At 52.7% G+C, this 22,436-nt stretch overlaps 4 protein-coding genes across 8 annotated transcripts in view; 2 read left to right on the plus strand and 2 right to left on the minus strand.

Moving 5' to 3' along the window:
* NSD1 (nuclear receptor binding SET domain protein 1) overlaps positions 1-6,854 on the plus strand; it is a 143,703-nt gene extending 136,849 nt beyond the window's left edge. For all 3 annotated transcript variants that reach the window (XM_070415100.1, XM_070415099.1, XM_070415101.1), the window contains exon 23: positions 528-6,854. In XM_070415100.1, coding sequence (XP_070271201.1) covers positions 528-2,161 — 1,634 coding nt within the window. In that variant the 3' untranslated portion in view covers positions 2,162-6,854. The remainder of the gene's footprint in view (positions 1-527) is intronic.
* On the minus strand, positions 5,149-10,122 carry RAB24 (RAB24, member RAS oncogene family). 2 transcript variants are annotated; one of them, XM_070415103.1, is made up of 8 exons: positions 9,667-10,122; positions 9,521-9,589; positions 9,237-9,315; positions 9,065-9,132; positions 8,880-8,979; positions 8,625-8,675; positions 8,427-8,489; positions 5,149-5,488 (listed from the first exon to the last, which is right to left on the minus strand). In XM_070415103.1, exons 1-8 carry the CDS (start codon positions 9,781-9,783, stop codon positions 5,421-5,423), a joined length of 615 nt encoding a protein of 204 aa, XP_070271204.1. In that variant the 5' UTR covers positions 9,784-10,122; the 3' UTR covers positions 5,149-5,420. The 2 variants fall into 2 exon arrangements, with proteins under 2 accessions (XP_070271204.1, XP_070271205.1); XM_070415104.1 differs by lacking the exon at positions 5,149-5,488 and adding an exon at positions 7,970-8,318 and having other exon boundaries at positions 9,667-10,116.
* A 54-nt stretch (positions 10,123-10,176) lies between these two features.
* PRELID1 (PRELI domain containing 1) lies at positions 10,177-13,515 on the plus strand. The gene is made up of 5 exons (XM_070415102.1): positions 10,177-10,455; positions 11,015-11,240; positions 12,457-12,570; positions 12,684-12,762; positions 12,988-13,515. The coding sequence occupies exons 1-5, from the start codon at positions 10,364-10,366 to the stop codon at positions 13,134-13,136; spliced, it is 660 nt and encodes a 219-aa protein (XP_070271203.1). The 5' UTR covers positions 10,177-10,363; the 3' UTR covers positions 13,137-13,515.
* Positions 13,516-13,700: 185 nt separating this feature from the next.
* MXD3 (MAX dimerization protein 3) lies at positions 13,701-18,451 on the minus strand. Of its 2 annotated transcripts, XM_070417183.1 has the most exons (6): positions 18,294-18,451; positions 17,914-18,019; positions 17,256-17,285; positions 17,013-17,127; positions 14,350-14,533; positions 14,075-14,277 (listed from the first exon to the last, which is right to left on the minus strand). In XM_070417183.1, the coding sequence occupies exons 1-6, from the start codon at positions 18,361-18,363 to the stop codon at positions 14,165-14,167; spliced, it is 618 nt and encodes a 205-aa protein (XP_070273284.1). In that variant the 5' UTR covers positions 18,364-18,451; the 3' UTR covers positions 14,075-14,164. The 2 variants fall into 2 exon arrangements, with proteins under 2 accessions (XP_070273285.1, XP_070273284.1); XM_070417184.1 differs by lacking the exons at positions 17,013-17,127; positions 17,256-17,285 and having other exon boundaries at positions 13,701-14,277.
* Between the last annotated feature and the right edge of the window lie 3,985 nt (positions 18,452-22,436).

The following is a 22,436-nucleotide window of genomic DNA, read 5'->3' on the forward strand; positions in this document are numbered from 1 at the left end:
GCTAGTATTAGTGGAGTGAAATGTTGCGCCTGAGCGTAAGGTGCGTAAGGGAACACAATTATAGTAATCAGTCGTTAGTGAACGTTGTAGTTCGTTATTAATAATTATGTATAAAAGGATACTGTAAAAATTTAAGTTACGAAATTTTTATTAAAACATTTCTTAACATACTATTACATTGGCTGAGCCACAAAAATATTTGTTGTGGGCAGCATGTGACCCTTGGGCCACGAGTTTGACATGCTTGATGTAAGGGGAGCTTTGGGGTCTTATTCCTTGCTAGAAATAGAAATAATAGAAATAAGAAATTACTCCTGCCTGTATATTTAGTTGATGCTTAGTTGCTACTTGATACTGGCAGTTATTTTTATATGCGGTTGTGCAGAAGAGGAAGCTGAGATCCTGGCGCTGGGGAAGCATGAGCTATCTGTAGAACAGGGCAGTTTGAAATCACTCCTTTGACCTGGTTCCAAAGCCATCGCCCATCTCTTGTTTTCTTAAGCTCTTGTTTCACATCTGTGTTTCAGGGAAATGGGAGTGTCCTTGGCATCAGTGTGACATCTGTGGGAAGGAAGCAGCCTCCTTCTGCGAGATGTGTCCTAGCTCCTTTTGCAAGCAGCATCGGGAAGGGATGCTCTTCATCTCCAAACTGGATGGACGTCTGTCTTGTACTGAGCACGACCCCTGTGGGCCCAACCCTTTGGAACCTGGGGAGATCCGTGAGTATGTGCCTCCCCCGGTACCACTGACTCCAGGCCCAAACACTCACCTGGCAGAGCAACAATCATCAGGAGTAGCTGCTCAGGGGCCCAAGATGTTGGACAAGCCACCTGCTGAAGCCAACCAGACGTTGTCACTGTCCAAAAAAACTCTGGCAGGGACTTGTCAGAGGCCACCGCCGCCTGAAAGACCTCCTGACAGAACTGACTCCAGGCCCCAGCCTGTAGAAAGGGTCAGGACCCTTGCTGGGTCAGGGGCCAAACCCCAGTCCTTGGTATCCAGCCAGAAGTCATTGGACAGGCCATCTATAGTGGGAGGACCAAGAACTCAACTATCTGACAAACCCTCTCCAGTGACTGGCCCAAGCTCTTCACCCTCAGTCAGGTCCCAACCACTGGAAAGACCTCTAGGGGCAGCTGACCCAAGGCTGGATAAATCCATAGGTGCTGCCAGCCCAAGGCCCCAGTCACTGGAGAAAACCCCAGTCCCTACTGTCCTGAGACTTCCACCATCAGACAGACTGCTCGTCACCAGCAGCCCCAAACCCCAGACTTCAGACAGGTCTCCAGACAAATCCCATACTTCTTTGACCCAGAGATTTCCACCTCCTGACAAAGTGCTATCAGCTGTGGTCCAGACACTGGTAGCTAAAGAAAAAGCACTGAGGCCCGTGGACCAGAATACTCAGTCAAAAAACAGAGCTGCTTTGGTGATGGATCTTATAGACCTAACTTCTCGCCAGAAAGAACGGGCAGCTTCTCCTCATGAGGCCACACCACAAGCTGATGAGAAGATGCCAGTGTTGGAGTCCAGCTCATGGCTTGCCAGCAAAGGTCTGGGGCAGATGTCTCGAGCTGTGGAGAGAGGCAGTGTGTCAGAGCCTGTCCTTCAGCCTCCTGGAAAAGCCGTGGCCCCCTTGGAGCACCCCTGGCAAGCTGTTAAATCACTCACCCAAGCCAGACTTCTTTCTCCATCCCCTGCCAAGGCTTTTTTATATGAGTCAGCAACTCAGGCTGCAGGAAGAGCACCTGCAGGAGCTGAGCAGATCCCAGGGCCTCCCAGCCAAGCACTGGGCCTGGTGAAGCAGGTGAAACAGATGGCTGGAGGCCATCAAGTACCTGGACTTGTTGCCAAGAGTGGGCAGTCCTTCAGGCCTCTTGGGAAGGCCCCATCCTCCCTCTCCACTGAAGAGAAGAAGTTGGCAACCACAGAGCAGAGTCCCTGGGCCTTAGGAAAGACCTCACCAGGGCCAGGGCTCTGGCCCATGTTGGCTGGACACACACTGGCATCATCTTGCTGGTCCTCTGGGAGCACACAGACATTGGCACAGACTTGCTGGTCTCTTGGAAGAGGGCAAGACCCTAAACCAGAGCAAAACACATTTCCAACTCTTAACCAGGCGCCTTCCAGTCACAAGTATGCAGAGTCAGAACAGAAATAATACCAGTAAATGTCAGATGACCAGACCAGCTACCCCCAGGGTTCTTGGAGGAGGGAAATATTATTCTCCTCCCTTATAAAACAGACCCCACTACCTTTTCACTGTTATTCTTTCTTTATATCCCAACACTCAGAACTCTTGTGACATTAGCCAGTGGGGGCTTGTGGTTATGTGAAACATGTATGGAAATCCAAGTGGGTCTCAGCCAAGGAGACAGACAGACTTGGGTCTCTTTCCCTCAACCCTTAAATGGTCACCTTGAAATAAAAAGTCCACTTGGAGTCAAACATGGGATTCAATTCCGCTGGTCAGGTTGGAAGGTAGAGGGGCTTTTGATGCTATTTCTCCATGCCTACAGAGCCCCACTGAGGGCACCTGATGAACCCTTGGGAGGAACTGATACCCATTCAAACCAGTGGCAATTTCTTGAGCATTCATGTGTGCTAGGCCAGGTGCTGGTCACTGATAGGAGATACAGAGATAAATAAGACCTGATTCTTATGAGCCTAACATGCCTGCCTGGGTTTCTAGGCTGTTTTTAAGAACCTTTGACCAGGAAATAACATGAAGTTCTGAGGGGCCCTGGGGCATGGTCCCAGAAATGATTGTATTGAGTAAGTTTCCTTGGGCTCGGTGTGCATGTGTGCATGTGCATGCATGTGTGCTCATGCAGCTGGCTACAGGCAGGGTGGGCTGCAGAGGCCAAGTGAGATTGTTGGCTGGGCAGCCACCACCACTGCTTCTGTCTGAAGATCTATACGTGGTGGAATAGCTGGTTGTGGGGAGGCTGGGCTCTACAATGATGTAGCTTTCCCATAGTGTAAGAAGGCAATTGGCAAGCTTATCTTTCTTTTTTACCCATTTTCCTCCTTTTACATCAATCCACCCTATGCCAGTCCTCCACACACTCAGGTGCTTTCAGATTTCAGAGTCTTGGGCAGTGGACCTAGGTATCTCTAGCAAGCTCTGAGCTAGATCCACCACCAGCTCAGGGAGGGTGCCAGATCCTGACAGAAAATGACTTCTCTTCTGATCCTTTGCTCTCCTGCCTGAATGGAGGGAGTCCTCTTCTTCACTAGTAGATTTCACCACCCTCCCCTGAGAATTGTGCTCTGTGTTGAGAGGACTTGCCTGCTGACTCAAGTTTAAAGGCAACCATAACCCTTCCTTTATGACTGGCAAGATGTGGCATTTAGAGAAAGGTCCAGTCTAAGAGTAGACTCCTCATAACTGCTGATTATCTGTTACTGCTGCCCTGAGCTGGGGCTCAAGGGCTGGGAAATCTGTTGGTGCTACCCTGCCCTACCATTCACCCAGCTCACTGACTGCCAACAGGAAGTGCTGTTTGGCCAGTTTCTTCCCATTCATCCATGTCTCTTTTGTCCCTAGACCAAATGTGTTTACCTATCTGCTTTGCCAACTTAGCCAGCAGCTTTAGCCAACAGGCCATCTGGCCCAAATGTCTCCTAACCATTCTGTCTCAGTTATGGCTTTTATATCAACAGGAGTCTGTATTTTGTCCCAGTTTCCTCCTGAGTTCCTAGTGAGGCTACTCTAATCACTCTAAAGGAGGGAATGATAGTTACAGAAGCATTTGCGCTTTATATAAAAATTAAAAAGACTTTGCTTTTATTTCCCAAAGTGGGTCTCTGGGATTGAGACACTTGAACTCAGGCAGAGGCACAAGGCTGGGCAGGGCTGCCCCGAGTTTAGGGGCCTATCCTTGCATCTCACTTAGACCTCGGAATCTCCTCTGTAAATTCCACCTGCCTAGTTCTCCATTTTCATCCTAACTCTCTTCCCACATCATCAGAGAAGAAAAGCTCTTGGTTGAAAAGGAAGAGAAAACAAAGTATCTTATTTTCTTTTTTAAAAATTTTAAACCATGGAAAAGATATTTTTAAAGAAATCCACCCAGAACGTTAAAGTTCATTATATCAAGTATTTATCATGTGTGAGAATAATAAGTATATAACTGCAGCTAGTAGGTCTTTTCCCCTAATCTCTTAGGTTGTACGAGTAGGGTTTGCTTGGTGCCAGTCCTGTGCCCTTTTCTCTCCTGTCATCTGTAGTTGCGATCAGAAAAAGTATCCACACTGCACTGTCAGAATCTCCTTTCACTATGTTGTGTGTTAAATTACCGTAGTTCTTTGTTTAATGGAATAAACTGTGAATTTTTTTTGTGGTGGGGGGTTGTGCAGGCTTTGTAAAAATTTGTAAATGGAGAAGTTCAATCCTAAAATAGCTTCTCTGAAGTAGGCTTTGGTAGGTAATTTTCTTGATAGCCACTCTAGACATGTCTCATGGGACAGGAAGGAGTGAGGAAAAGGTGGGCCATGGTTGACCACTTTATAAAGGGTTTGTTTTGGTCCTTTCCATTTTCCACCACTCACTGAATACTTCCTTCCAGACCTGCCTGGGAAAACAATTGAGCTATGCTTGGTTTACGGGGTAGGAGGCAGTTCTTTATCTAAATGGATGGAGTGCCAGGCTTTCTGGGTGCCATTTGGAAAGACTCTCAGTTTGAATGGAACCTAGAATTTCAACTGTGAGGCCCCCTGATCTCAGCATCTCATTCTAGATTATTAACATCCAATCATGAAAGCAGTCACTATACAATTAGAAGCACAATCAGGACTGTTGGGAACTGATATTGCATGATGCTGGGAGGGAGTGACTACTCTTGAGGACTCTCCTGGAGCCTGTGCTAAGACCTTTTCTCCAAGGATTGCGAGTTGGAAATTAAAAGGTAATCTTTTCTCTTAGACATTCCTGATCTTTATGCAGGATGGTATTTTTGGTATTTGGCCAAGTGCTTGGAAACTGGGATCTCGAGAATATGCCTCTAAGCCACTTTCCCAGGAAGCCTTTTCCAGGGGGAAGCCATAGCTTCCATAGGTAGCTAGAGAACAAATACCTCTCCTAGCCCTGTTAAGTCAGGAAAAAAAAAAATATATATATATATATATATACTGTTTAAATTCAAAGCCTCTTTGCTTCTCCTACTGAAGCCAACCCATTGTGATAGCAAATAGCTCTCATTGCTACAAAAGCATCCAAGTTTTTAAATGTCTGTGTCTCCCTAAAGTTACTGAGTTTGAGGTGATTTAAATCACTATGTTGATCCTCTTCTGAACAACTACCAAACCTACATCTTTGGCATTGAAGAAAATAATTGTATTCTTCATATCCTCTACCCCACACCACAGTCAGGGCATGAAGTGCATCAGTGATTCTTCACAGGTTTGGCAGCATCTACTCACTGGAGCTGGACTCCCAGGTCGCCTGTGAGAACACTGGCAGGAAGTCTGGTCCAGGCAGCTTCCCCTGTGGAGGAATTAGGAGAGCACTAAACATGGACAGATGTTGGCCTCAGCTCCTACAAAACGGTTTTTCTCCTAAGGCTTTTATGGGGGGATATTGTCATCTTCTTGGGGTTTGTCAGAGTGGCCCAATGTTGTAACCTCTCTGAGATCGCGGCAGGAAGGGAGCTGCCACAAGTCCCTTTCCTACTAAATAATGTTTAGGCTGTTCCATGTTTTGGACATTCCACATCATTTACAACTAGGTAGCCGCATGAGACTTTCCATGGCTGTGGCCAGTTAGCTCTCAGCTGAACTTCCTAGGGCCAGATTGCTGTAGTATAAATTGAAATAAGAATAGATAATTGCTTTGTACACACAAAAAAATGTAACGATGGTGCTAATTTCCTGGTATAAATAAGCACTGCCAAGGGTTGAGGAACTGGTGACTTGAGAAACCCAAGTTCCTGTTTGGGAGGAAAAGATTTTTATGTAGAACAGTTCTTTGAAGCTCTGTTAAGAGGAGAGGGCAGAGTCTCGGTGAAGCCTGTACTCAATCCTGGAGTGGTCCAGCGCAATCCAGAGATGGAAGAGATGCCATGTCCAGGTGAGGGTGGCCATTGAGTTTTTCAGGGCTGGTGTTACCTTGTCCATAGCCTCTGGTTGGTAGAGAGCTCCAGGTATGGGGTCTCCCTCAGTTACCTTCTGCCCCTCTCTACCTCTTTCACTCTCGTGGGAACCTCTATTGCTTATGAAGATTAAAGGTATTCTTTCTTAAGGAAGTGGAAAGTTTAATTAGAAATCTACAGCCTGGAAAGAAATGTTTCCTATCAACATAAGCAAAACACAGCACGTGTTAAATTCTTAAGTGGTTCCTTCCCATGACTTTCCAAACATCAGGCTATTGAGGGGCTTCGGGTTTAACACTCTGGAAGTTGAGCAAAGCTATGTGGACAGGAGAGCCCAGGGAGTAGAGCAGAAATGAATGGTTGTGGTGCTTTAGACTCCCAAAGAAGCGGCAGAGAATAGGTGGTCACCAGGTCTGAGGTGGGTGCTGCCTGTGTGTGCATGTAGGTGAGTGTGTAGAAGATGGGTGAGTGCAGCACACAGCAGCTCATGGAAGAGCAGATTTCAAAGTCTTGGCTAAGAAACAAGCTGACACTAGAGATCTATCTTTATATTTTTAAGAAAAGGGGTGTGGGGGGAACAGCTGAGGTCCATCACTTTTTTTTTTTTTTTTTTTGCTCCTCACCCCCATAGATTGTCAGCTGTAAGTGAAACTTTTAGTGGAAAAGAGGGGAGCCCTGTGCTAGGAGTCCCCATAAACATGTACTGTAATTCTTTGTATATAGAAAAAAATTACTGTAAAGTAAAGTTTAACTTTACTCTTATGGCCCTTGCCCTGTGTTGTGTTTTGTTGTCGATGGGAAGATGTAGCTCAACAGGAGGGAGGGTGGGTTTGGGGTGAGAGCAGAAGCCAGCCCCTGCACTAACGCCCAGGTGGGACACAGTGGAGCTGAGCACTTTTCCAAGCACCTCATGGGAGTGGTATGGGTTTCCTCTCAGTAGTCATTAGGTGCCAGAATGTCTTTCTTTTGGGAGTGGCTGGTGTTTTCATCTCTATACAGGAAGTCATCACCCATGAAGTAAGGGTATTTTGAGGAATTGGTTTTTAAAAAGGAAGTAGAACCAAATGACTTCCTGAGTGTGAGTCTGACCATCTTGGCCAAGTTTTTAGTTCAGAGGCAGGTGCTGGGTATTACAGAGGACCCAGTCTAAGGCAGGAAAGCAGAAACAAAGGGGCCAAGCCTCCATACAGGAAAGGACTGTCATATACTTCCTTTTAGTTGAATAGGAAGTGTCAGCCCTGTTTACAGTTAACACCTGGTCCTCCAAGGTCCAAAAATAAAATTTGAGGCAACCTTGGAGTCTGCCTCCCCTTCCGACCTAGTCTTGAACTTCCTGCCCCTTCAGGGAAGATAAGCATTTAGTCAAAGTTACGTTTCCTTCATGATCTTCACAGTCCTCAACTGGGCAGTGGTTACCTCATTTTACAGATAAATTCAGGCTGAGTTTAAGTCCCTTTTCTAAGTATCTGAATTAGATCCCAATTTGGACCCAAAAGAATTTTGTGTATTGTAGTAACTATGATATTGCTACCATTAAACCACATTGTAAGGTGCTGATGGGAAGCTGAGGATATGAGCCAGAGGTATGATGTGACAGGTGCGGTAGAACCAGTCTGAGGAAGAAGTGCTTGGTCCTTTGATCTCTGGACAGCACTTAAGTGCTTGCTTTGCTCTTCCTAGCACCAAGAAGGAATTGTGAGTTCTGCTCTGTCCCAATCCTAGCCTCTCACCATCCTAAAGCACAGAATAGGCTCTTTTGTTTCTCCATTATCTCAGCTGCAACCCTGGGCTTTAGTTAACTTGGTTTCCAAAGGAAAATTAGGGCTGGGAGGAGACATCATATTAGAAGTGAGGCCTAAGAAAGGGGCTGAGTGTGATTCACAGTGCATTGATTTTATTTACAAATCAGAAGCCACTTAAGTTATCTGCAGACACAGTGCTGTCCAGGGAAGAAGCCTGGAGTCCAAATCAGCCTTTACCCTCCTGATAACCATCAGTCAGCCCAATGCTGCACGTTCCATGGGCCACCACAGACAGGTGCCACCTCTGCTGCCATGGGGACTGGGGGTAACTGACATGTTTGACCACCCAAGCCCAGACAAGAACTAGGTCCAGCCCCTGGGGGAATTCCTTTGATTCCCCAGGCCAAGTAAGTGGTGGTTCAGTGATGACAACAGCTGTAGAAGTAGGGGTTTGCCTTCTGGCCCAGGTCCACGCCTTTGTCCTCTGTCAAAGAGAGAGGTGGCAGCTCAGCACCATTCTGTTGGGGGATCAGGTAACACACGTGAAAGGGGCCTAGAGGAAATCTCCAGAGAAGCTAGGGGAAGTACACACCTGTCATCACCTGGAAGGCGGCCACACTGACGTAATCCTCTGCCACTTTCTGGAAGAGCTCGTCTGGCAGGAAAAAAGGCGATCAGTGAAGGCCCAATGCCAGGAGCCCTGGGATCACCCAGTGACACAGCCCTCTAGGCTCTTTGCTTCCACTGGTGCCCCTGCCTGTTCTGCTGTGAGGCCCAGGACAGCACTCACCCACACTCTGGCCTGTCTTGCTGGATGTTTCAAAGAGCTGAGCTTTGATATCTGTAAAGAAAAGCAACTAAAGCCTCGTATCTGAGAATCGGGTGGACACAGACAAAGGGGAAGTCTTCTGGACCACACAGGTTCAGGGAAGCCTGAAAGCTTTCCCAGGCGATCTGGCCATGGTAGCCAAACAGTCCCTATTTTCTGTGACCCACCCAAACAGCCACTTCCCTCCCCCACCCCCAGCAACTGAGAAGCAACTACTGTCTGCATAGTCCTGGACATCATGGAAGTCCACACGTCGACGCCGCCTGTCCTCCTCCAGCAGGTCACTCTTGGTGCCACACAGGTAGATCTGACAGCCCTGAAGCAGAAGACGAGGTCAGGGTAATCCACACAGACCACCAGAGCCCCAGCCCCTGGTTCTCTGGTAAGGTCTGGCCACCTACCTCCTCTAGGTTTCGCAGTTCCTTCACCCAGAACTTTGCCCGCTCAAAGCTGCTGCTGTCTGTGAGGTCTTGGTATAGGGCAGACAGGAAACAACCAAAGGTCGGGGGCTAGTCGCTAAGGCCAGCCTGGCACCCACCCCTTGTCTGAGGAGCAAACGAGAACCTCCCTTACCATAGCAGACGATGGCAGCCTTGGCACCTCGATAGTAGATTCGACTCATAGCCTCGTAGCGCTCAGAGCCTGCTGTGTCCTGAAGGGCAGGAGAAGCTCAGCCTTGGCCTGAGTTACTGAGCTTCTCCCCAAGACTGCAAACTAATACGTCCTCCAGACCCCCATTTTTAAACGGGGGTCTAGAGGAGAGAAATTGCCTCTCTAAGGCCACAAATAAGACACGAATAGAGAGGACTAAGCCTAAGAATAGATATTCCCAAGGACTACCTGCCCAGGGGACTTACCCAAATACCCAAAGTCACTGTCCGGTCTCCAACAGACATCACCTTGGCCACGAAGGCGGCTCCGATGGTCTGCAACCAGGGGGAAGCAATGAGAATCGCGGGGGCGGGCTACCTCCCACCCGCGCCGGACCGCGAGGCGCACTCACGTTCTGATAGGGCCCCACCAGGAAGCGGTCGTGCACGTATCGCTCCACCAGACTCGTCTTGCCCACGTACTCCTTGCCCAGCATAACCACCTTGACGTCCACGCGCTGCCCGCTCATGCTCTCGGGGCCGCCTCACCCGCGTCAGGGCCCTGGGCCCCGCGCTAGGTAAACCCGGATCTCCGCCCGGGCAGGCGGCGCCCAAGCCCCAGTCACTACCGCTCCAGACACGACGTCGGGCTCGCGCTCCGGCAGCGCCCGCCTGTCCCCGCTCTTCGGCCCCGGGCGCTGATCCTTCCAAGAGCCCAGGGCCCGGGCGGCCTGGGAGCGTGCTGGGCAGCGCCCTCAACGGCGCCGCACTCCGCCGCCCGGCTCGGACGGACTCCCCACCGAGCTGGGGGGCCGCTCCAGCCCAGGTCTGCTCGCAGCGACGCGGCTCCCGCAGGGGGAGTAGGCAGAGAAGGGAGGGACCGAGGGTCACGTGCTCAGGCGCCGGAAGTGGTGGGTACAGCGAATCTGCGCCGGAAGTGGCGGGCGGCCCGACAACTCCTCATGGCGGCGGCTGCTGTTGGGCTGCAGTGGGGCGGTGACTGAACTGGTGCCTGGCGGGCGTGCGCCGAGCCCCGGCCTGGCCTCCGCGTGCCCCCCAGGCTCTGCACCCCTGATGCTGCTCGGGTGCTGACCCCGCCCGGCCGGGACAATGGTGAAGTATTTCCTGGGCCACAGCGTGCTCCGGAGTTCCTGGGACCAAGTGTTCGCTGCCTTCTGGCAGCGGTACCCGAATCCCTACAGGTACGTAGCCGAGGAAGGAGCAACCCCGCCCCCTCGCCGTTTGGAGATCGGAATGTGGGACCGGGAAGGACTCCACATCGAGTCCAAGGTAGGGGATGGCCGGAACCGTGGCCGCCTTGGGGGCCAGAGGACCCTCTGGAGGAAGTGGCCAGGCCTGCAAGGTGCTGGAAGGAGGAGGGCCTGGGCGGTGGTTTCCTTGAGGCCCTAGTCCAAGGTTCTCTGGGTGGCGAGACAGGAAGAGGCGGCCGCACAGGAATTGGGAGGGGTCCCGGGTTTGCAATTCCAGACGCGCTCCTCCTCTGCTGTGGCTCTCTCCAGCGGTGCAGGTGCAATAAATCATGAAGGCCGGCCACGCCGGAAAGCCCAGGAATCCAGGTCAAGGAGAGGGCGGGAGTTGGAATTTGCCCTGGGATAGGTTCAAGGGAATGCACCACAACACACATCACTGCAAGTCTGAGGGAAGGCCTGGCCATTCTGGGCCAGGAGGCTAGAGATGGGAGCCGCAGCAGGCAGGCTCAGGGCAGGCTCCTGAGGGTCACCTTCCTCCTGACACCTGCAGCAAACATGTCTTGACGGAAGACATAGTGCACCGGGAGGTGACCCCTGACCAGAAGCTCCTGTCCCGGAGACTCCTGACCAAGACCAACAGGATGCCCCGCTGGGCCGAGCGACTGTTTCCTGCCAATGTCGCTCACTCAGTGTACATCCTGGAGGATTCTATTGTGGACCCACAGAACCAGACCATGACCACCTTCACCTGGAACATCAACCACGCCCGGCTGATGGTGAGACTCCCTTGGTCCCTCAGAACTCCAGATAGTATGGCTAGGGAGCCAGTGATGCTGAGGGAGGGAGGCAGTGGTTTTCAAAGAGGAACCCATCAAGCCATGAGGATGCCTTGGGTGTGCCTCAGAAAGGAGCGGATCTGGGCCCCGTACCCCATGTGGACTAAAGGAGTAACACTCTTATGTGTCTTACATCATGGATTTCTGCCTAAGAGTCTAGGGAAAAGAGGTTCTATATACCTTTGCTCTCTTGTCTTTAAAACTTGATGGGTGATGGGCACAAGGTGCAATATACAGATCTTATAACCTAGAAACCCACACCTGAAACCTGTATGTTCATGTTAACCAATGTTACCCCAATAAATTTGATTTAATTTAAGAAAACAAAAACACTTGAAAATACATGTTTTAAATTAGGCAGCAGTTGCCAACCTTTCAGACCTCATGGACCACCGGTTGGCAACCGCTGGTTTAAGGAACACTCTACAATATCTTCTCACGTATGAATATTCTGAAGCTTTCAGAAAACTTTCATTCTCTTTCTCACTTAATCTTCACAGTAACCCTGGGAGGGTGGGGGGGCATAACTCTTGTGCAAAGAGAAAAGTTAGGTTCAAAGAGGGCAAGTGTCCTACAAGGCCACAGAATGAGCTGGCAACTTAATACACTGCCCCAGGGTTATCTGACGCCCCCCAGCATACTCCCCTGAGGGCACTACCTCTGTTTTCTGTTACCAAGATAGTGGTCCTGCTGTACGAAATGTCTTTCAGTCCAGCTGTGAGACAGGTCTTTGAAGGTTTCTATTGGAAGTACCGATCTACTTTTTCCTCGCTGATGAGAGCTGTGACAATTGCCAGATTTCCATTTTTATTTGGACTTCCAGTGAGCTCAAGAGCTGCAACAGGTGGAAGACAGGCTGAAAACTCTACTCATGACCAGGCAAAGCTACAAAACCAAATCCAGGGGCAGGATGAGCTGGAAGACCCTCTACTATTCCATGTGCCTTCTAGTTTAAAGGGTCAGAGGAAAGATTAGAGAGAGCACAATGACTTTAATGTTCTTGTTCTTCTGTAAATGCAGCTTGGGGTGCATTAGGGAAATGAATGGATTTTCATTTTATTCTACCTCGTGAAAAGAGGCAGGAGATCAAATTTATGTGAAGTTGGCAAATTGAAAGAATCCCACACAATTGTGGTTGGCCTGACTCCCTGCACAGGTGGTGGAGGAACGATGTGTTTACTGTGTGAACTCTGATAACAGCGGCTGGACCGAAATCCACCGGGAAGCTTGGGTCTCCTCTAGCTTATTTGGCGTCTCCAGAGCTGTCCAGGTGAGCAGCACTGTGGGAGTGCTAGGGCTCTGAGGCCCAGGGCATTTGACATAGAGACTGGGCTGGGGGTCAGTGGGCAGCTCAGAATCCTTCCCCTTCTCATCTTTTGCCAGGAATTTGGTCTCGCCCGGTTCAAAAGCAATGTGACCAAGTCAATGAAGGGTTTTGAGTACATCTTGGCCAAGCTGCAAGGTGAGAACCTCCCAGGCACAGGTCGGGGTCAAGTCCTAGGTGCCCTGACTGGTGTGGAACCTGGGGCTGTCACTGCTCCTCTCTAAGCCTGGGACTCCTCATCTGCTCCTGGGCAAATACCGCCTTCCCGATAGGGCCTGGCTTGCAGGAAGTGAATGCTGTAGGGAGCGATTAGGTGGGTCTTCTTGGCATCCTCTGAAGCCAGCCTCCTGCCCTTTGCTGCAGGTGAGACCCCTTCCAAAACCCTTGTTGAGACAGCCAAGGAAGCCAAGGAGAAGGCAAAGGAGACGGCACTGGCAGCTACAGAGAAGGCCAAGGACCTTGCCAGCAAGGCAGCCACCAAGAAGCAGCAGCAGCAGCAGCAGTTCGTGTAGCCAGCGCAGACCCTGTGTGGCAGCACACCACACCACCTGCTGCACTCCCTCTGCCCTCCCCCTGTATTTTATTATTAAAAGTCAACTTCCAGCCTGATCTACTCTCTGGGTAGTGGGTTGGAGGTGGTATCCGTTTGGCATCTACAGTGCATCGGACCTGTTATCCGTGTCTGAGCCAGGCCTGCTTCCTGCATTGGATAGCTGAGGAGAGATTTGCCCAGGGTCACGGACAGCATTCAGGCAAAGTGGTCATAAACACTAGACTGTAAGCTCCATGAGGGCAGGGACCTTCGTTTTGTTCTCTGCTGCATCCCAAGTATCTGGAACAATATCTAGCTCATAATAGACACTCAATAAATACTTGTTGAATTCAATCAGCCCCAGCTGTGGAGTCGGAAAGCTTTGGTTCGAATCTTGACTCCACTATATCTTGGCTTTGGGCCTCAGGCAAGTCCTATCACTTGGCCTCAGTCCCACCTGCAAAGTGGGGAAAGACGGCTTAGCTGTGAGGATTAAAGGGGCACTGCGGCAGTCAACAGTGTTAGTTGTAGTGACTGATCTCATTTCCTCTTTCCCATTTTGTGGCTGGAGTTTCCCCATTTTCATCAGGCAAGACCATGGGCAGGAAATGATGAAAGCCTTTTAATGAAAACACTGTACAGTATCTATGGGGCAAAGGCCAGGGGGCCTTGTCTAGGAAGAAAAGTGGAGATGGGCCCAAGAGGCTTCCTGTCCCTGTGGGGACAACAGAACCAAGTGCTACAAAAAAGGCCTGGAAGGGTGGCCCAGGCCTAAGCTGCCTGTCGTGCTGGGCTCAGGGGAGGCCAGGCCCCCTCCCCTCTCCCCTCGGAGGCACTGCAGCAGCCAGCGGAGGGGCAGGAGGAGCATGGGCTCCCACGCAAAGGTCCTTTTAGTCCATTCCAACAGGAGGTGACTGAGCAGCCCTTGAGGCTTGGGGAGGGCTCCTGCCCGGCTGAGTGGAGCAGAGGGTGGTCTGAGGGCAGAGGCACGCTCTGGGGTGGCAAGGGTCATAGCCAGGCGCCGCTGTGTGAGTAGCTGTGCTCCTGGCCCGCACTGAAGCCCCGCAGCAGCTCGGCCTCACCCCCGAACACCACGCTCTCCACGTCCACCTCCAGTTCCTCTGCACAGGGACAGGTCTAGTCAGGAGACCTGGCCCACTGGCCCACCCCACCCTCCACTTCAGGACACTCACCTTGGTCTGAGTCAGAACGCTCAGAGGAGAGGCCTGAGGAGTCCAGGCTATCTGCCCGCAGCCGCTCCCGTTCACCAGCCCCCACCGGCGCCCGGAGCTGCTCCAGCTGCTGCTGCAGGCTCTGCTGCTTGCTGCGCAGCTGCTCCTTGAGCCTCTGGGCCCGCTGCTCCTGCTCCTCCAGCTTCTGTGGATTCCAGAGGAGCAAAGGGCTGGGGTCAGCTGCCTGGGGCCTGGGCCTCAACCCAGCATAACTCAGCAGCAGGTCATGGCCACTTGGTGACTGCCTGTTCCAGACAGAGGCTCACTAAACCTGGGCTCCAAAGGGTTACCTCCACATCCTCCAGGGAATCAGGCCTTTCTGTCCCATGTAAATGGCCCGTGAGTTCTGTCTAGCTGGGCAGGGGAGGGAGGGCAACAGTCTCAAAAGAACTTCAGGGTTTCGTCAGGTGAGGCCTAGATGGGAGATGTGGAGTGATGAGTGCTGGTATCAAGCAACAGGGATGGGGTGTGGCAGGGGCTGTGACATGATGGCAAGTGTGAACGCCAGCTGAAGGAGGCAGCCACCTCCAGGTTCCAATCAATCACGTGGAAAGAGGCCCAGTGTGGTCCGATCTCTCGGTGTCTTTAAGAGAGCCGGAAAGTCAGATTTTTCATGTCAAATGTCCTCTTAAGTGCTGCCAAGTAGCTAAACTTTTAGGAAACTGTAGACTAAACAAAGGCTACCAGTTTGTAACTCCTGGTCAAGACCCTCCTAGGAACCCTAAGGCTTTTTCATCATTAATTTGCCCCCTCTCCCCCACCACCCCTACCAGAGCTCTGCCAGCCCCGAGTACTAGGAACTCAAAGACCAAGAGTTGTCCCATCGGAGCCCTCGGCAGGCAGGAGCCTGCAGTCAACAAGAAGGAGAGCATGGGGAAGGGACATTGGGACTGAGTGTGGAAGGATGAGTGACAGCTGCTCAGGTGAAGATGGGGGAGGAGAAGCACTCAGGCAGAGGGAGGCCAGGAAGAGCACCTAGAATTCGGCTCTTGGTGGGGAACAGGGAGGAGTTGAGACTACAAAAGCAGCCAGTGGCAGCAGTTGAGTGGTGAAGGGCCTTGAGTTCACAGGAAGTAAGGACTGAGACTATCCTGTCAGGAGCCATGAAAGGTTTTCAGCAGAAAAGGCACCTGGACAGATCTATGTGCAGCAAAGAAATCCTAAGGCAAGGCGGAACAGGACGCAGGGAGTACAGGGCGAGGTGATGGGGCTTCAGGAAGGAGCAATCCACAGGTCCTGCCCACCCACCAGTCTGCACTTGAGGGGCATACCATCCCTCCAAGACCCAGGCCAGGCAAGCCCCACGTGAGAAACAGGCTGCTGTTCAGCTAGGGCAGTGGTCAGCACACTCATCAGTCAACAGAGCCAAATATCAATAGTACAACGACTGAAATTTCTTTTGAGAGCCAAATGTTTTGAACTTAAACTATATAGGTAGGTACATTGTTTTTAACTTAATTAGGGTACTCCTAAGCTGGCCTTTGCTAAAAACATTCTCAATCTGATTGAGGTACATTCGCTGAGGTCGACCCCTTCCAACTCTCCCATCCACACTCGTCTTGTATACTTGTTTCGTCTATCTCCTTCGTTCATCCTCTCTATATGTCCACCCCCCACTCTTCTAATGCCACTTCTTCAAAATAGACTCGCCCAGGCCGAAAACTGACTTCTGCACATGGGCCACGAAGTTTCAATCACACTGTACGTGCACGCCCACACATGGTATTTTGTGGAAGAGCCACACTCAAGGGGCCAAAGAGCCGCATGTGGCTTGTGACCACTGAGCTAGGGTGTTAATCAGGCACCATGAGGGGAATGCAGGCACCTCTGGGACAGTGCAGACAGTTCCCACACTGTGATTTATTTACTACATGGCATATCCATCTGTCTGTCACAGCCCAGATACCTAGAATGGCCTAGCAGAGCAGGTGCTCAGTACTTCTTAAGGGAAAGAATGCAAGTCAGGGGACCTGGGCCTGGGTTCTGAATCTGTCCCTCCATTTCTTCCTCTGTCTGAAGAACCGAGAGGGCAAGAAAGGCCTCTTCTATTTCCAAGGCCCCTCCTAATCCCCTCTCTGGGGCTGCCTGGGGCTTTGAGTCTGCACACACTACTCATGTCCGCCAGGGGGCAGCAGCAAGAGCCTCGGGAAAATGGTGACTGCCATCCCGTCCTTTAGGCTTCCTGGCCTCTGGAGCTACCTCCCAAAGTGGCTTCAGGACAGACTGCCCAGAACAGGAGACCTTGAAGGATGGGGAGAGGAAGAGCGAGGACCAGTCCTCTACAGTCTAAGGGACCCTTACACACGACCCATCACATTATCTTCAACAGGCATGCCTCCCCATACAGAGGAGGAAAGGAAGTCCAGAGAGGTTAAGTGCCTGGCCCAGAGCCTCACAGTTGAAATAGAGGTAGTAATAGCTGTAACAACAACAGTGAACATTTATTGGGCAAATGAAGCTTAACATCATTTGCCCAATAAATCCTGAGTTATTTTTTGCTTTTCTTCCCATTTAACAAAATTAAGCACAATGGGCCCCTCTCCCCAGTGTGTCACCTGAGCCCTTCCCTGCTACACCTCTCCACATGTCCTGGTAACCTCCTGGGTGCAGAGGTAGCTCCCTACCTGGATGTGCATCCTGGCCCGGCGCAGAAGGCTCAGTGTGGTATATCGGGCACAGTCAGCCCCCAGGGGCATCTGCTGCTTCAGCTGCTCCAGGCACTGCTTCAGCTGGGCCCTCCTGCAGGGGAAGGGGTCTGGAGGGCAGTGCCAGCCCAGCCTTGCTAGCTAGAGGGCTGACAGGGGAGGGAAGGCCAGAGGAAGACAGTCCCTGAGGCCCAATGCTGTCAGGGCATGGCTGGGACTCACCTGCGCTTCTCCAGCTCGTTGTGCACAGACCTGCCAATGCCAGAGAGGATGGGGTGAGGGGCCATCAGTTGCTGCCCACACCCTCAGTCCCACGTTCCCAGAGGCTCGAAATCCACTGCAGATCTCTGCCCCAATCTAGCACAATATGGCAACCTTGTGCTGGCCTCTGGCACCTGAGTTGCCAGGTGGAGGCAGAGACTCATGGGGAGCTGGTAGGGGGTGGGGCTGGGGGGCAAATGCTGAAAGAGGCCTGCCCAGGTAGCTGTGGAGTGCAAACAGAGGTGACAGTTGAGCTGAGCCAGAAACACAGGTTACCCAAAGCAGGTAGTGGAGAAAGACACTCAAATTGGAGGGAACAGCTTGTGTAAAGGGTGGAGATGAAGAGAGAAAAGGAGGAAGCCTGGGGGGGAAAGTGAGTGATGTGATAGGTGGAGAATAGGAGTGTGAGTGAAAGCCGGACCCAGAACTGCCTTGTTCACATCAGGGGAGCTCAAGAAATAGTCTTTGAATGAATAGAGGGGTGTGTTTAGAGGAAGGGGAGGGGTTTGAATGTCTCCAGAGTAGGTACCTGGCCCAGAAGGCGCAAGCAACAAGGAGGAAGTGGGCTGAGGAGGGACAGCGCCCATCCCCCCTCCCCGTCGCCCCTCGCCCTCCTCACCGCCCACTGTCCAACGCGCCAAGAGCTTGGGGGGATCCCTTCCTCTTTCTGTGGACGGGGCCTGGACTTCGGTGCGGGAACAGGGACGCGTATCCGTGCTCAGCCTCTGCCAGAGAGAGCCCGCGTCGGCGTCAGGCTGGAGCTGGTCCCAGCGGGCGCCCCTGGCATGGCACGGTCAGCGAGGGCTTTGGGCGCTAGGACCATATCCCCAACACCCGCCAGCCCGACCGACCGAGGACTCCTCTCCATTTTAAGACGGGGGTGCCCCGGGGCTACTGCGTTAAAGCCAGGTATGCATCCTCCAAGTTGGGAGCCAAGACTAACCCAGGCCCATGTCAGCAAGGTCGCCGCCTGGGGTCCAGCCAAGGGTTCCGCCTCACCTCTCTCGCGGCGTTCCAGGAACTCGGCCGCCTGCAGCAGAACCTGGATGTTGCTGGCCACGGATTCCATGTCGGCGACAGCTGGCGGCGGGCGGGCCTGAGTGCGGGCTGGAGGAGCGGCAGCACTTTTGTTACAATGTAACTGACACGGTGCAACAAACACAGGCGCCCAGCCCCGCCCCCGGACGCCCCGCCCGCCGGACGGCCCCGCTCCTGGCCCCGCCCCTCTAGAACCGGCCCACCCACCCCCACCGCGAGCTGCCCGCCCCCTCGGACTCCCGCGGTATCGATAGGGGCGCCCGCTCCAGGCTCGGCCCTGGGGCAAACCCTCAGGCTGGGCGGTGATGTCTCCTGCCCGCTCTGCTCAGCGACCCCGCACTAGCTATTTGGCGTCCCTGGGCCTCAGTTCCCAACACGTGCTGGTGGCGAGGGCCCGGCATAGAGAACGCGGCTCTAGCAGCCTGTCGTCTCCGGAGGCCCCCAGCCCAGCAGCTGCACGTGGGCGCCGCCGAGACACGGCGAGTGCCTTCGCCCATTGGCTGGTCGTCTCGGGCGGCTCGCTGTCGTCACCTTTGGAGCGGGGCCTGGGAGCCTCCGAGACGCCATTGGCTGCGCGCTACCCCGCCCTCTCTCGCCGCTGGTCCACACATTCGGGCGGGAAAAGGAGCAGGTTTCAAATTTGAAAACCCAGGCAGTGGGGGCGGGGCTAAGCGGGGAGCGGGGCCGCAGTGCGCAGGCGCCATGAAGGGAGCCGGGATCCTGCTCTGCGCTCCGGGGTCTGCGCCTGGGCCTGCCGGCCTTCTGCCTCCTGGGGCTCCGCTGGGCTTCAGATTCCTGTTGTGACGAATGGAGGTAGTCTCCCAGCGTGTCCTGCTCACCTACAGGGGAGCTTAGCCGCTACAAACGTCAGTAGGGTGCCCGCTTCCAGGCGAACAGCCCGCTAGAGCCCTGAGTCCGGGAGCCAGCGGCGCTGGGTGTCACTCCGGGCACCGCTCTTCTCGGCTCTATGACTCGGCGAGTGACCTCCCTCCTGTCGGCTCGGGAAGCCCGGCACCCGCGCGGTTGAAGGCACAGAGCCCACGCCTCTGCCGTGCCCAGGAGGTAGGAGCTGCTTATTTCTACCGCAGGGCCACCCGGTGGCGGCTTCTTCCACCTCCGGAGCCCCTGGTGACTGACCAGCAGGTGTGGCCGCACCTGCGGGCACAGTGACGCTCTGTGGGTGGAGGCAGGAAGATGAAAGCAGATGTTTTGGGGTGTGGCATTTCTGCCAGGTGGGGGCTGAGTCTGTGAACCGGCAATAGAGAAGGGGGGGAGGGACAAAGAGGAATCAGATTCTTAATAAAGACATAGTGCTGGGTAAACACATCGCACATGGAAGTGAGTCCTCAGTTCCTTGGAGTTTCTCTGAGTCACTCCCAGAGAAATCACTTGACAGGCTCAGCCAGGAACTGAGCCATTCGCCCATCCCTTCACTCACCAAAAATTTGCTGAGCACTTACTGGACCCCAGGAACTGTGCTGGGGGCCAGAGAATAGAATCATTGGCCAAACCAGACAGGGTTTCTGCCTTTGCAGAGCTCACAGGCGAGGGGGAGAGAGATGGACATAGTAGAGTTACAGTTTTGACAGGTCCTCACGGGAAAAGACTCAGTGAGAGGGCATATCTTCAGGAGCATTTGACCTAAACAGGGAGGTCAGAGAAGGTTTTTCAAGGGAAATGGAGGAATAGGTGTTATCTATGTATAGGAAGGATGTAGAAGAATTCCAGACAGAGGAACAGCAAGTGCAAAGGCCCTGAGGCTGAAAGGAGGCTGACTGAAAGGCAGCCACTGTGGCTAGCTAGCATAGAGAGAGCAAGGAACAGGTGCAGCACGGCCGATGCTGGAAAGGTGGGCAGGGCTCAGAACAGGCTGATGTTCCCCAGGTCCCCACCTTACTTAGTTATGTCTGAAAAAAGGAGTCACAAGGCTTGTAAGTGAATTTCCAATTTTTTTAAATATATTTTATTGATTTTTTACAGAGAGGAAGGGAGAGGGATAGAGAGTTAGAAACATCAATGAGAGAGAAACATCGATCAGCTGCCTCCTGCACACCCCCTACTGGGGATGTGCCCACAACCAAGGTACATGCCCTTGACCGGAATCGAACCTGGGACCTTTCAGTCCGCAGGCTGACGCTCTATCCACTGAGCCAAACCGGTTACGGCTAATTTCCAATTTTATTTCACTGAAGTCTGCACCCACATAGCGCAGGCACAAACCCACTGGTCAAACATCGGGGACACAGATGGCCTGGTGCAGGGGTGGGATGAAGGGAGGGATTCTGAAGGAGTGAGTCCCTGGCAGAGAAGGGAGTGAGGCTCACTTCCACAGCTGGAGATGCTCCCACGGGAGGTGTGGAAGGGAGATGGGCTGCATGGAGCTGGAGTGACCACCCTGAGGAGTCTGGGCTTCCTCCTAGGAGCCATGGGTAGGGTTCAAACTAGGGATCAATATGGAGGCTAAGTACAGCCTGGCCTCAGGCCTCCCATGAATATAGCTCAGGGCCACAACCCAGGGGGACAGGAAGTCATACCTCCCAGGGAGCAGGACAGGTGGGGAAGATGGAGCCCCTGCTCCAAGCCCTTAGATGCCCTTCTAGGCCCCTCTGAGAAAATGCTAGTGCTGGTACCTTCTGGGTACAAGACTGAGCAAAGGACCTCTGGTTCTCCTCCCCCCTTAGCACTGACTTAGAATCTCTGTCCCAGACCCACAGGTCCGACAGGGTCCAGCCTGGATAGTGCAGCCCTGTGGCCACCCTGCCAGCTCCCTATCCCGTGGCCTTGCCTGTCCACAGTAACTGTGGCTATGCTGCCTGCACTCAGTACAGGTTCTGTTGGAACTAGTGTCCTCTCGGCGCTAAGGAACAAAGCCTACATCTGTGCCCTGAGGGGAGGGCGAAGGGGACCCACACCCTGCTGCTTTGCCCTAGTCAGGACCCCCTGAAGAGGGCAGCTTACAGGAGCCTCCGCTCCAGGCTCACCATCCTCTCCAAGGAGATGGGGTCCTGCTGTCCCCGCAACAGCCTTTCACCACTTCCCTGCGGGTGAGAGTAGTGGTGGAAGGGGAGGGCAGAAATGGGCAATATTGGATCTGGAGCCTGGCTCAAACCCTGGACCCATACCCAGCCCCTTCCCTGGGCTCCCTGCCCCAGTTTCTCCCACTTGACTCAATCCCCCTCCCTTCCCAGAGAGTAGCATTCCTTAGTCATGGAGCTGGCCAGGTCATGCCCTTGGTGAAAGCCCCACTGACTCCCTGGCTCTCAGGACAAAGTTCAGGGAAGTTAAGCTAAGCTGCGCCCCTCCTGCTATGTCAGCTAACATACCATGCCCTTGACCATCTACCTGCTTCCGCCAGCTTAGCTTAAATGTCACTTCCTCCAGGAAGTGTCCAGGCTTCCCTCCACAAGACATCTTCTGGAAAACAGCAGTGTTCCTCTGTCCCTCAGGGTCAGCCTCTTCCACCTGACTCGGGCCGAAGTGACAGAGGAAACCAGTGCTGAGAAAGGAGAGTGGGGCCTGGCTGGGCCTGGGTCTCCATGCCCACAGAAGGCTGTTGGTGTAGCATTCAGCAGACCCCCAACTCCGAAGCCACTGCGGGAATGCCATCTCAGGCTGTCTGGGCAGCGCAGTACAATGATTAACGGAGTCAAGGGGACCAGGAAGTCCCTCACTTGAAACTGCAGGCGACTAGACCATGAGGCCTGGCTGGTCCAAGTCTCAGAAGTGGCTGACAGTCCCAATTACCTTGGGGATGGAGGTGGGGGGCACCAGGAAGAAGCCTCTGTAAGAGCTGTAATATGTCCACTTATTGATTCCTGATGTCGGTAGTTTCTCTCCTTCTCTCTGTCTTCTTGCTAAATCTTACTAAGAGTTTATCAACTTTATTAATCTTTTCAAAGAACCAGTTTTGGATTTTATTTGCTCCTTCGTTCCTAACTTCTTAAGATGGAAAGGTAGGTAATCCATTTTATTCCTTCTTTCTGCACATTGCTTCAACTGCATCCCACAAACTTCCATGTATTGTAGTTTTGTTTGTTTTTTTTTCTTTTTCTTTTTTTTAATTCTCACCTGAGTATATTTTTCCATTGATTTTTAGGGAGAGTG

Source organism: Myotis yumanensis, unplaced genomic scaffold (genome assembly GCF_028538775.1).
Source record: "Myotis yumanensis isolate MYYU_CA2020_CCGP unplaced genomic scaffold, mMyoYum1.0.hap1 SCAF_5, whole genome shotgun sequence".
Lineage (NCBI taxonomy): Eukaryota > Metazoa > Chordata > Mammalia > Chiroptera > Vespertilionidae > Myotis > Myotis yumanensis.